The following is a 13,669-nucleotide window of genomic DNA, read 5'->3' as shown; positions in this document are numbered from 1 at the left end:
AAAAAAATATAAATATTTTCTTTATTTTATTATTGTCTCTACCTATGGGGGTGATAAAGGGGGGGGGGATCATTTACTATTTTTTTTATTTTGATCACCGTGATGGGTTTTATCACAGTGATCAAAATATACCTGGAACGAATCTGCCTGCCGGCGCCATTTTGGAAGATGGCGGCGCCCATGGAGAAGACGGATGGACATCGGGAGGCTCGGTAAGTATGAGGGGTGGGAGCGGGCAGGAGGACGGGGGACCAGACAGGACGACAGAGGGGAGCGGAGGACAGGACGGAGGACTGGGGAGGAGATCGGTGTGGGGGGGCAGATCGGGGTTTCCAGCCATGGCCGATGATATTGCAGCATCGGCCATGGCTGGATTGTAATATTTCACCAGTTTTCATAGGTGAAATATTAAAATCTCTCTGATTGGCAGTTTCACTTTCAACAGCCAATTAGAGCGATCGTGGCAACGGGGGGGGGGGGGGGGGGGGGGCTGAACTACCACTCCCCCTGTCCCTGCAGATCGGGTAAAATTGGAGTTAACCCTTTCACCCGATCTGCAGGGACGCGATCGGGATCGGATTGGCACCGACTTTCATGCCTACGTGGCGTCAAAGGTCGGGAAGGGGTTAACATTAGATCTTTTTACTATTGATGCTGCATAGGCCGCATCAATAGTAAAAAGTTGGTCACACAGGGTTAATAGCAGCGTTAATTGAGTGCGTCATAACGCGGTCCGTTATCGCTGCCATTAACCCTGTGTGAGCGCTGACTGGAGGGGAGTATGGAGCGGGTACTGACTGCGGGGAGGAAGGAGCGGCCATTTTGGCGGCCGCGACCAATCAGCGACACAGGATTTCCGGGACAGACAGACAGATGGAAGTGACCCTTAAGGCCCCTTCACATTTAGCGACGCTGCAGCGATACCGACAACGATCTGGATCGCTGCAGCGTCGCTGTTTGGTCGCTGGAGAGCTGTCACACAGACAGCTCTCCAGCGACCAACGATCCCGAAGTCCCCAGGTAACCAGGGTAAACATCGGGTTACTAAGCGCAGGGCCGCGCTTAGTAACCCGATGTTTACCCTGGTTACCAGCGTAAAAGTAAAAAAAAAAAAACAGTACATACTTACCTACCGCTGTCTGTCCCCGGCGCTCTGCTTCTCTGCACTCCTCCTGTACTGGCTGTGAGCACAGCGGCCGGAAAGCAGAGCGGTGACGTCACCGCTCAGCTTTCCGGCTGACCGACGCTCACAGCCAGTACAGGAGGAGTGCAGAGCACAGCGCTGGGGACAGACAGCGGAAGGTAAGTATGTAGTGTTTGTTTGTTTTTTACTTTTACGCTGGTAACCAGGGTAAACATCGGGTTACTAAGCGCGGCCCTGCGCTTAGTAACCCGATGTTTACCCTGGTTACCGATGAAGACATCGCTGGATCGTGTGTCACACACGCCGATCGAGCGATGTCAGCGGGAGATCCAGCGACGAAATAAAGTTCTGGACTTTGTTCAGCGACCAACGATCTCCCAGCAGGGGCCTGATCGTTGGTCGCTGTCACGCATAACGATTTCCTTAACGATGTCGTTGCTACGTCACAAAAAGCAACGATATCGTTGTGTGAAGGTACCTTTAGACAATTATATAGTAGATACATACTCTGAGAAATCCACCCTCATTGAAGAAAGCTGATCACTGCAATTTGATTTTTTTTGTTTGGTTTTCCGCTCCTCCTTAAGATATAAGCGAGTCTCTCTTCCGTTTAGCCATTATCTGATGGATCCAGCCATTGTTCTTTATGAAAACACTGAACTGAGAAAAATAAATTTGGATAAGTGCATATACATATTGATATATTTCACATACCCATAAAAGTACATAGGCCTATCCTGTTCTTCCATATTATTCCGATTTTCACAATGAGGTTTTTTGGTCTGGTTCATATTGGATGCTTTATGGTGGAGGTACTCGGCAAGCATTGCACAGTACACAAGTGGTACAAGACTAAAATGATATAGTGTTTACAGATCAATATTTAGGACACTAAGCTGCAAATGCCCGTCAGAAACATCAGGCCCTATACACCTTACTTAATCTTGGAACCATGTAATGTGTAGGAGCTGCTCCTGACTTGCCCAATAGATGAGGGATCTGATATTTAAAAAATCTCAGATAAAGCGCTAGTAGCTGCTTATTTTTCTTTCCCCAATTGGCCACATGAATGCTCTGCTGAATGTGTATGTGTTTTGGTGGTTATTATGGCCACCGATAGAGCTATATGATAAATCCTGACTGCTGTAGGTCCCACCTTTTGTTCAGAGCTAGGTTAACAGTACAGTGATTGGTTTACATTGGACATTTTCAGAAAAGCCTTTTTCCCCCTAAACACTAGTAGGCTCTAATGGGTTTTTCATGCCCATGTATTAACTTTTTGCAGACTCTCTTGAAGGGGGTTGTCCCACAAAGTACATTTTAATTGATTTTGTAAGAAAAATAAGTTCCACAATAGGATGAGTTTAAAAAAAAAAAAAAAAGTTCCTGTTCTGAGATAATCTTATAAATGTGCCTGTGCAATTGCTGTGCTGACCGTGCAGGAACATGGTCTGATCATACCACAGCTCCTGAGCAGAGAAGGTCACAAGAGTATACCGACTGTTTTCCCCATGAACAATCAGGAGGCTCGCATTATGTTCCACATCATTAAAACCAGCATGAAGAACTTCTGTTTTTAAAGGGGTTCTCCGGGGAGAGAAAAATAATTGTACTGTTCCTGCCCTCATCTACTATATAATTGTCTAAGGGTCACTTCCGTCTGTCTGTCCTTCTGTCTGTCACGGTTATTCATTCGCTGATTGGTCTCGGCAGCTGCTTGTCATGGCTGCCGCGACCAATCAGCGATTGGCACAGTCCGGAAGAAAATGGCCGCTCCTTACTCCCCGCAGTCAGTGCCTGTCGCCCGCATACTCCCCTCCGGTCACCGCTAACACAGGGTTAATGCCGGCGGTAGCGGACCGCGTTATGCCGCGGGTAACGCACTCCGTTACCGCTGCTATTAACCCTGTGTGTCCCGAACTTTTTACTATTGATGCTGTGTATGCAGCATCAATAGTAAAACGATCTAATGTTAATAATAATAATTTAAAAAAAAAAAACCTTATTCTCACCTTCCGCCGTCGCCTCCTCTCCTCGGCACTGCAAGCTGCAGGTTCCACTTCCAAAGATGCTATGGAAGAAGGACCTTCCATGACGTCATGGAAGGTCCTGCGCTCATACCAATCCTGGGACCAGACACCGCACACAAGCGCCGGAACTACAACGGGCTCTTCGGATGGTGAGTATGTTTCTTTTTTCTTTTTTAACCTGTTACATACGTGACTGAGCAATATACTACCTGGCTGTGCTGTATACTACGTGACTGGGCAATATAGTACGTCGCTGTGCAATATAGTACGTCGCTGTGCAATATAGTACGTGGCTGGGCAATATACGTACGTGGCTGGGCAATATACGTACGTGGCTGGGCAATATACTTACGTGGCTGGGCAATATAGTAGGTGGCTGGGCAATATAGTAGGTGGCTGGGCAATATAGTAGGTGGCTGGGCAATATACTACGAGGACATGCATATTTTAGAATACCCGATGCGTTCGAATCGGGCCACCATCTAGTAAACTATAAACGTAAGATGCCCAATGCACTTTTATTATCTTTAGAGCACTTATAATGACGTGTGACATGATCTGCTCCTCACTTCTCTCCCTTTGGTCTGGGACATTGTCACACACTCCTGTGCAGCCTCCACACTCTCTCCCTCCATCCACCCCACCCCCTGTGAGTAACAGCCAGTCTGAGGAGAGGCTGTGGGCACACCTTGTTCTTTGCAAAGAAACTGCTATTATCAGGAGACTGGCTGATGGTAACAGCATGGAGCTTCACACTGCTGTACTGTCCCAGAAAGGAGGGGTGAACAGTGAGGAGCAGCTGCTGTCACACCAGCCTCCTGATGTCTTCCTGTCTGCAGTCTGAGGTGGGGGCTTGGCCTGCTCCCTACTAATAGCCCTTCAGGGAATGGGCTATCAGGGGGCTGGTGTGACAGCAGCTGCTCTCTACTGCTCACCCTTTCCTTCTGGCACATTATATCAGTGTGCAGCTCCATTCTGTTACGATCAGCCAGTCTCCTGATAATGGCTGTATCTCTGTAGAGAATCGGTAGCGTGCAATGCCTCGTCTTCTCAAACTGGCTGTTGCTCAGTACAAAAATGTATCTCCCCAGTGTACCCCTTTAATGAATCTTGGCCCCATGTCTTTAATTGCTCATGACGAGGTGTGCGCTTCGCCACAAATCTCACTCCAGTCAGATTTGTAGTGTGTGGAATGCCACCGCTCACCATGTCTCATATCGCCGTCAGCCCTAAACACTATGGAGCAAGGTGAAAATGGCAAGCCACAGCCTTTTCTGGCAGTTTTCTGCTGTAAAAGGTTTTTGTCAGGCCCCTTAATTTTAAGAACATGAAAAAAATCATCAATTACCATATTTATAATCCTGTTGATCTTGAAAGAAACTGGTCTCGGGATGTAGGAGTGCAGTTTAAAGTTGCAGACCATCAAGTTGACTAGTGGATAAAGAAAGCTACACATCCCAATTTCTTGTACAAAAAAATCCACATTTTATTCCATCTTGAGTAAAAAAACAAACAAAAAACACAGCATGTCTTATTATTGTGTATATTCCATAGAAAGCAGCTGCCCTCATTAATTCGCTATGTCTAAAGGGCGTCTACACGCCAGAAACTCATCAGATGTTATCTATGGAATATTTTTATTATTATTATTATTATACATTTTTATAGCGCCATTTATTCCATGGCGCTTTACATGTGAATACGGGGCAAATATAGACAAATACATTAAACATGAGCAGATAACAAGGCACACGAGTACATAAGGAGGGAGGACCCTGCCCGCGAGGGCTCACAGTCTGCAGGGGGTGGGTGAGGATACACTAGGAGAGGGAAGAGCTGGCTGTGCGGCTGTTCAGTAGGTTGAGGATCACTGCAGGCTGTAGGCTTGTCGGAAGAGATGAGTCTTCAGGTTCTTTTATCAGTGCAATAATATGGCATGCTGGTTTTTTTTTTCTCAAGATGCAATAACATTTGGATGTGTAGTTTTCTTTACTTTTTCCATTACTTTTAAGATCCTTTGTGCTAGTAACATGGTGACTACTTAACCTCAGATTTTGCAACTTGCTGTTATACTAGATAAACTATTTTATATTTTGTATGGTTTTTTTTTGTTTTTTTTTCATAGAATAAAGAAAAGATTGCATCATATGCACGGACTCCAAAATTGGACAGGACTGAAGGTGGGAAAGATATCAAAGAGAAGTCCTCTATGAAACGGAAACTGCCCTTCACAATTAGTCCACCTAGAGAAGAAGAGCGGGAATCTGACACAGGTAATATGGATAGCTGGAAATAAATGGCCCTCAGGTTACCTTGCAGTGTTAACCACTTAATGTGAGTGTTCAGCCTTAAAGGGTTAGTCCTATGTTCATGAATGAGTGTTGTTGGCTAGTGCTTGTATATACAAGCAATTTATACAATTTCCTGCCTTTTGAAAAAATTTGCAATTGCATGTAGATCATTGCACTCTGAGAAGGTGGTGCACTAATAGGGTCTTAACCCTATAGTAGATCTGAAGATCTAGGCACTCTGTAGTTAAATTGAGGAGAGATTTATTAGTAATCCATTATTCATGTTTATTGTACATACTAAGTGACGGTTAATAACTTTACCTTCTTCAGAGAGGTGGATTGCACTTGGGAGAGGCGCTAGTGATAAGGTGGTATGGCTGCAGTGGTGAGGTGCTGTGTACAGTTATTGCACAACTTGTGTACAATAAACATGCACATTGGATTGCTTATAAATATCACCTCAATCGAGTGCTAACTCCTTCAGTTATTGAGGGGTTAACACTTTTGTTTACAGCTTGTTGTCCTTGAGACAGACCACTAGGCAGCAGAACATGCAGCGCTTACAAGCTATTTTTTTGAGCTTGTAAACAGTGTTTTGAAGCTTCCAGGATCATGGGAGAGGCGGTCAGCCTCACTAACAACTAGCTGTAAATAAGTGAAGATCTCAGGAACTGTTCTAAAATTAAAATAGATTGTCATATTTAGCAAAAGGGCTTGTTTTTACAAGTACTAGCCAACAGTATCTGTCACTGTGAATAACCCTTTAAAGAGGACTTGTCACTTGCTCAAAGAAATATAGCTACGTACCTTTTGTAAAAAATATTTTGCTTTGTTGTTGCTCCATTGCATAAATATTCACATTTGTTGCTTTTGGAACTCTGTATGGGAAATCTCACACCCTCAGAGAAGGCCCAGAAGAATTTCTCTGCAAGCAGAGATTTCCCATGCTGTGCTCCAAAAAGCAGCAAATATGAATGTTTCTGCAATTGAGCACAAAAATAAGTGCTTATGAATCGAGAAGCTGAGGGATTTTTATTTAAAGGGAACTTGTCACCCCCAAAATCGAAGGTGAGCTAAGCCCACCGGCATCAGTGGCTTATCTACAGCATTCTGTAATGCTGTAGATAAGCCCCCGATGTATCCTGAAAGATGAAAAAAACAGGTTAGATTATTCTCACTGCAGCAGGACCGCCCCTGGATGAATATAATCTAACCTGCGTGCGTGCCTGACTCCCCCGGAAGAAGGCACGCACGCCGAAACGCGCGTAGGGGTGGTGGCGCCGCAGGTCTGAGGTAAATGTGCTTTACAAATGTTATGTACTCCCCTAATGTCTGCTCCGGTGTTGTTGCTGGATGCTCCTTACCAGCTCAGTGTACAGTAATCTGTTCAATTGTATATGAACTCACTATTCACACCAATTACTCTTTATTGGGGACATTGGTACCAGTATTTGCATGTTTATAGCCTCTGACCTGCGGCCCCAGTGTAGTTGTCACCTTTCAGAGTATCCCATTTATTGTTAGGTACAATGTTATATTTGGCTTGCTTAATAAAATATTTTGTTTGATATTGATCCCGTTTCGTGCAGTATTTTCTATGTAGGGTTTATCTGAATTGCTGCATGGGATTTTGTTATATACTGATCCCCTATATGGGCACAGGTGTACTTTGTATGATGCACTGTGTATTGTGTATCGATTTTGGTTTACCGGTTTTGTTCTTGTCCGATGGGCGTTGTGGTCCTCAGCCTCCCATCTTCTTACGATGACGTCCTCTTCTTGTCTTCACGCTCCGGCACAGGCATACTTTGTCTGCCCTGTTGAGGGCAAAGCAAAGTACTGTACTGAAAGGTCAGAGAGGCCCAGTGCCTGCGCACTGCAGTACTTTGCTCTGCCCGCAACAGGGCAGACAAAGTACGCCTGCGCCGGAGTCGCGGCTTGAAGACAAGAAGAGGACGTCATCGTTAGAAGATGGGAGGCCCCGGACCGGGAGCACAGCGGGACCGCCCCTGGGTGAGTATAATCTAACCTGTTTTTCTCATCTTTCAGGATACATCGGGGGCTTATCTACAGCGTTCCAGAATGCTGTAGATAAGCCCCTGATGCCGGTGGGCTTAGCTCGCCTTCGATTTTGTGGGTGACAGGTTCCCTTTAAAGCAGTTGTCTGGTCCAAATTGATGAGCTTGCAGACATTGTGTGACTACAGACTTATGAATCCCCCAGAGCATTCACTGTGTGCTGCGGAGATTCGCTTTTTTCTGAACCGGGACTGGAGTTATACATACACCCGTCCAGTTGGTGCAGCCTCGCAGCATACACTTGTATGGAACAGGGCCACCCCCACTGGACGGTCATAACACTAATTGGGGCCCGGCCTTGCTCAATACAAGTTTGGCCAGGAGTATGTATAACGCATACATCACTGCTGTTCACGGCTCAGAAACCGTCGAATCCTCAGTGTACAGACGATTAAGTTTACTCAAGTTTTTTTTTTTTTTTTTTTTTTTTTTAAATATATAAAGCGAGGGGTACGATGTTGGATGCTGTGCTGGGGGGATGGGGCGACACTAAATGGGCAGGTTATAGTAAGTTTATTCTCCTGGTGTCGAACTGTGGAGCAGATGTTACTTATTTGTGTTTGATAGCCATTGCCTGACAGTGAGGTGGTAGCAGCATCTGTGCCTTTTCCTAAAATTAGACCATGTCAGTTGTGTGTAATCTCTAGTAATGTGCAGGTGTGGAGAGAAACAAACTGCACGTCTAGAAACATTCAGGGCTACACAGCTGCTATTGTGGGCTTGTAAGGATGGGCTTTATGTACTTTCATGGTTACTTTTCACTGCCTGTTATGTATGAACTAATCTTGCTTATTTTATAAAAAAACAAAACAAAAACAAATGAAATGTCTGTCGTGCATAATTATCGGTTGTGTACGCCTGCTTGAGGTGGACACTCGGATGTAGTAGACTGCGTCTGGGTGTCAGCCTCCAGTTTGTGTATACTGCCAAAAATAATGCACATCAGAGGACATGTTCGCTCTGTCGGCGCATACGTCCTTATCCCATTTTGCGGGGGGTTCAGACGCAATCCCCAACGAGACCCATGAGCATGCAGAAAATCCCAATGTGAAAGCACCCTTAGTATGGTACCAAGATTTATTTTGCTGACTGTGTGACCTAGCTGGCCATATTGCAATGTTGACATTAGCACCCTCTGTCCTATTGGCCTCCCTTTTGATTTCCACGAGTCCGATTAACTTTTTTTTTTCCCCAGTAATGACATGAAGGAAGATGCTCTTCTATGTTGTTTCCATCATTCACAAAAGAGGAAAGTTTCCTCCAAAGAGGTGCTAGAACAGCAGGAGTCCTGCTCTATCCTGTGTTATCAAGCAGTCCTCTTTACATGTTTCCTTCTTTCCTGTGTCTTTTAACCTTGTAGATTCAGAAGCAGGACACACAAGTGAGAACTGGGGCGAGCGATTAACTCCTCCTTACAACACATATGCAGGTAAACTTGTGTATATCCTCTCGACATGTTGCTATTTGTTTTGTTGTTTTCTTTTTTTTTTCTTTTTTTTTCTTTTTTTTCTCTTGGCGATGAATCACATTTGGAGTAAGGTTTTAGGATTTTTTTTTTTTGTTTGTTTCGTGGACATCCCATTGACTGTTCTGCTCAGTGCCCTGAATGATAAGAGATCCTATGCACAACTGTTGATTGAAGGAGTTTTCTGAGCCAAACAGGGTAGTATACACATTTTCACATTCCAGTCACATGATCTTTTATCAGATTTGGATGCTTGTGATCACGTCACGACCGCTTTCTGTTCCACTTCAAACAAATCTGACCATTGAAGAGGCAGAAGGGAAAGTGATCACCATGTGATTGGCAAGCATACAAATCTGATGACCGATTTGGAGTATGAAACAGAGCAGAATCCTAAGGCTATGTGCACCGCAGCAGATTTTTTGCGGTTTTTCGCTATAAAAACGCTATAAAACCGCGAAAAAAAATGCTAACATTAAGCATCCTATTAATTAGAATGCATTCCGCAAATGTTGTGCACATACTGAGTATTTTACCGCAGCGGAAAAGATTTGCGGTAAAATATGCAGCATGTTCATTATATTTGCGGAATCGCGGGGATTCCGCACACAGGAATGCATTTATCTGCTTATTTCCCACATGGGGCTATGCCCACCATGCGGGAAGTAAGCAGATCGTGTGCGGTTGGTACCCAGGGTGGAGTAGAGGAGACTCTCCTCCACGGACTGGGCACAATATAATTGTTAAAAAAAAAGAATTAAAATAAAAAAATTGTGATATACTCACCCTCTGATTGCCCCGGAGTCTTCCTGCCCCTCAGCGCTGCACGCGGCCGCTTCCGTTACTGTAGATGGTGTGTGAAGGACCTGCGATGACGACACGTGACCGCGACGTCATCGAAGGTCCTGCACACACACCATCTATAGGAACGGAAGCCGTTGAAGAGATCGGCTGTTTGCGGTAGGTGAGTATAACCATTTTTTATTTTTTTTAATTATTTTTAACGTTCTATCTTTTACTATTGATCCGGCATAGGCAGCATCAATAGTAAAAAGTTGGTCACACTTGTCAAACACTGTTTGACAAGTGTGACCGACCTGTCAATCAGTTTTCCAAGCGATGCTACAGATCGCTTGGAAAACGCTAGCATTCTGCAAGCTAATTATGCTTGCAAAACGCTAGTTTTCTGCGGGAATATGCATGCCATTTCCGCATGCGATATACCCGCGGCAGGAGGCGCAGAATTGCCGCGGAAATTTCCGCGGCAATTCTGCAACGTGTGCACTTAGCCTAACAGTGCGTATGTTAAGTATTGGGATATTAGACTCCTTCCCCAACTTATACATGGCCCAGACAATCCTTGAATTTGTATGAAGACTATGAACCTATACTGACATGAACATCTAGCATTTTGGAAAAGGGGTTGTCCACTTTATGGTGACCTTTATGGTGACCCTTTCGGTGGCTAACATTTATTGGCTACAGCTTTTCTATATTAGCATATCATTGTGGGCCTAGTCTATCAGTAGAAAGTTTGTACCTTAGTTTTTATTGATTGCTTAGTGTAATGCTCTTTTAGGGGAGGTAATGCCTTCAGAAGAGATGCAGAGATCTGTGTGATGAGGAAGCCCCCATGTTGTTGTTTAGTTATTAAGTGCCCTCTACAGACATAATATAATAAGTGAAATACATCTCATATTACGCCCTTTTTTAGCCTACTGAACCCTTTAGGTACCTAAATGCTTTAAATGTCTTTTGGATGAAATTTTGCTTGCCCAACAGCAATTTCTGCTAACTCGCCCTATACTCCTGCTTGGCCTAGCGTGTATCATCTCTATGGAGGAGTATGCCATAATGAGACTTCTTTGACTGTGGCTTATCTTACACAAAAACATCTAGTGTTTGAATTCCAGTGCCTAATTCTTCTTTCCCCTAATCTTTCAGCAAAAATCAGGACATCCCATACAAATGAAATGGTCGTCTGCTCCCAACACGATTGGCGGGTATGCCTGACTGTGTATGGGAGCCTTTATCAACTAACTTGTTGGATAAGAGAATGGTGTTAGACTTCTGGCTTAGAACAGGCTCTTGGGGTGCAGTCAGACGGCCGTATTACATCGCAATGCTTGGACTGGCCGGCGGCTCTCCTGACTCGAGTGGCACTTCTTTCTATGCAGTTGTCACGCTAACTTGGGTCAGGGAAGCTGCCGGCCAGTCACTGCGATGCAATCATCATCCGTGTTATATGGCCGCCTGCCTGCGCCCTTATAATTTTCTCAAGTCCAGGATGGAATAAAGCAGTAGGTGGTATGTGAGGTAGTGGATTGAATTGATTTTTTAAGGGTTTTAATAGAGAGAAGTGGTCGGCATGTGAAATATAATGGAATGAATATACCGTGTCATGAATGTATTACTCGCTGTTAGGTTACAGAATGTAACGTTTGCTAGATTTTTTACATGACTTGGACAGCCTCTTTTATTGGGGATGAGAAACATTTTGTTCACCAAAAGTACTGTTAGTCCTGCCCCTAAGAGTGCGCTCTATCTGGATGACATGCAGCAGTGGCTCTTGGCACCCACTAATTATTGCTACCTCTTATAAATATTTTTTTTTTAACTTTCATTCATGACTTGGGACCATACAGGTTCCCCATTAAATGTAAATACCCAGCTATTGCTGATTTTTGCCAGTTTTAAAAACAGACCTCTCTCTCTCCAAGGCAATGGCAAGTACAATAGATTGGGGTTTAACAAGTCTGGTTATTAATGAATACTTATAACCTTACTATCAAACGTCTGTTCTAATGGGGAAGTATTTGTAACCTCCTAAGACCGGTCACATTTCTGTTGAGTGATGACAAGCACAGTCAAAAAATAGCACAGGGGATGGCACAGCACGCTGTACAAAACCTTGACTTATTCATGGCACATTAGATCTAGTGATAGAACTTATCTTTCTGGTGTATGCCATTACATGTGGAAGCTTGACCATAACTGTGTCTGCCCAAAGTCTTAGGGTATGTGCACACGTCAGGATTTCTTGCAGAAATTTTCCTGACAAAAACCGGACATTTCTGCCAGAAATCCGCATGCGTTTTTACCGCGATTTTGACGCGTTTTTGGTGCGTTTTTTGTGCATTTTTTCCCAAATGCATAGAATTGCAGGAAAAACGCAGAAAATCCGCAAAAATAATGAACATGCTCATTTTTTTTTGCCGCGATGCGTTTTTTTCGCGGAAAAAACGCATCCATGTGCACATAACATGCAGAATGCATTCTAAATGATAGAATGCATAATGTATGCGTTTTTAATGAGTTTTTATAGCGTTTTTACCGCGAAAAAAACGCGAAAAAACCTGAACGTGTGCACATAGCCTTACAGTCTCTGATACTTAAAGGGACACTGTCACCTGAATTTGGAGGGAACAATCTTCAGCCATGGAGGCGGGGATTTTGGGTTTTTGATTCACCCTTTCCTTACCCGCTGGCTGCATGCTGGCTGCAATATTGGATTGAAGTTCATTCTCTGTCCTCCGTAGTATATGCGTGCACAAGGCAATCTTGCCTGCAACCCCTTTATATCCTCAGATGTGCCCCTGCATACCTCCGAAAGAGTGTTTTTATACTTGTTACTTTCTGTGCGTAAATTGCGTAGTGCGGTCCGTTGCGAGTCTCCATATTGTGATCATTGCCTCGCTGGTCCCTTCAATCGCCTCCTCTTTTATAAGTGTATATAAGTGGTGACATCTCTCCATCATTCACGTAGTGCCTGAAGTCTCGCGCCTGTATGGTGGAATCGCTGGCTGTTCAATAGCGCACAGTGAGGAGCGCCTGTGCGGCTCTCAGACTCCAGTCGGTATGAGACTTCGGGCACTATGTGGTTAACTGAGAGACATCATCCACATTTGAAGGGAGCGGGGCAGCACTGATCACAATGTAGAGACACCCATCGGACTATACAGCACAATTTACATACAGCGTGGGACAGGAGCACGACCGAGGCTATAAAGAGTTTGCAGGAATCCTATTCTTATGATCTTAAGGTGATGGACAGGGTTTATAAGCCAAAAACTGGTGACCGGTTCTCTTTAAGCTGCATTTACCCACATGGCACAGGGGTTTATACCAAAACAGCATGTAGTTTATTGTCCATCATAAACTTTTACAGCTGAAACGTAAACAATCCTTTTACCCGGACTCCCATGACAGCACGATGAGAGAGGGGATCCGCCCATTAGGAACAGGAAACCTACAGATACAAAAGGGCGGTACCTCTCCCTTGCCTCAGTTGGTTTCCTGTTCCTGAGGGGACGGGTGCCTACAGACAGAAGGCCCAGGCCGGCCGGCCGATTACGGTAGCGGGGGGGTCTCCTACCTCGGCCGGTGCGGAGATCCCTGGAGACGCCACGGTGGTCCTTGCTGGACTTCACGGCAGTGGCGTTCGCAGCAGGGAGCGGAGTCCGGAGGATTTCTTGCATCCATCAGCGTCGGCGCAGGTAAGTATTCCCATTGGTGGTGCAGCGGTGCGGCATGGCTGCGGGTGCCGGGCTCGGATGTGTGGGGAGCTCCGGAGCGCTGCCGATCCGCCCCCGGCGTCCTGCACCGCTCTCAGCATGTGCTGGAGCGTTTCCGGGTGCGGTGACGTGGGGGGGCGGAGTTTG

At 45.1% G+C, this 13,669-nt stretch overlaps 1 protein-coding gene across 5 annotated transcripts in view; it reads left to right on the top strand.

The window, feature by feature from the left end:
- Positions 1 to 13,669, top strand: part of ANKRD12 (ankyrin repeat domain 12) — a 198,865-nt gene that overhangs the window by 119,983 nt on the left and 65,213 nt on the right. For all 5 annotated transcript variants that reach the window (XR_011314080.1, XM_069731056.1, XM_069731054.1 and 2 more), the window contains 2 exons: positions 5,300 to 5,447; positions 8,904 to 8,972. Coding sequence is in view for 4 of the 5 variants with exons in the window: in XM_069731056.1 (XP_069587157.1) it covers positions 5,300 to 5,447; positions 8,904 to 8,972 (217 nt within the window). In the remaining variant the exon portion in view is untranslated. The remainder of the gene's footprint in view (positions 1 to 5,299; positions 5,448 to 8,903; positions 8,973 to 13,669) is intronic.

This window comes from Ranitomeya imitator, chromosome 6, assembly GCF_032444005.1.
Source record: "Ranitomeya imitator isolate aRanImi1 chromosome 6, aRanImi1.pri, whole genome shotgun sequence".
Lineage (NCBI taxonomy): Eukaryota > Metazoa > Chordata > Amphibia > Anura > Dendrobatidae > Ranitomeya > Ranitomeya imitator.
The sequence above is the reverse complement of the archived record's forward strand: the minus strand, read 5'-3'. Positions and strand labels throughout refer to the sequence as shown.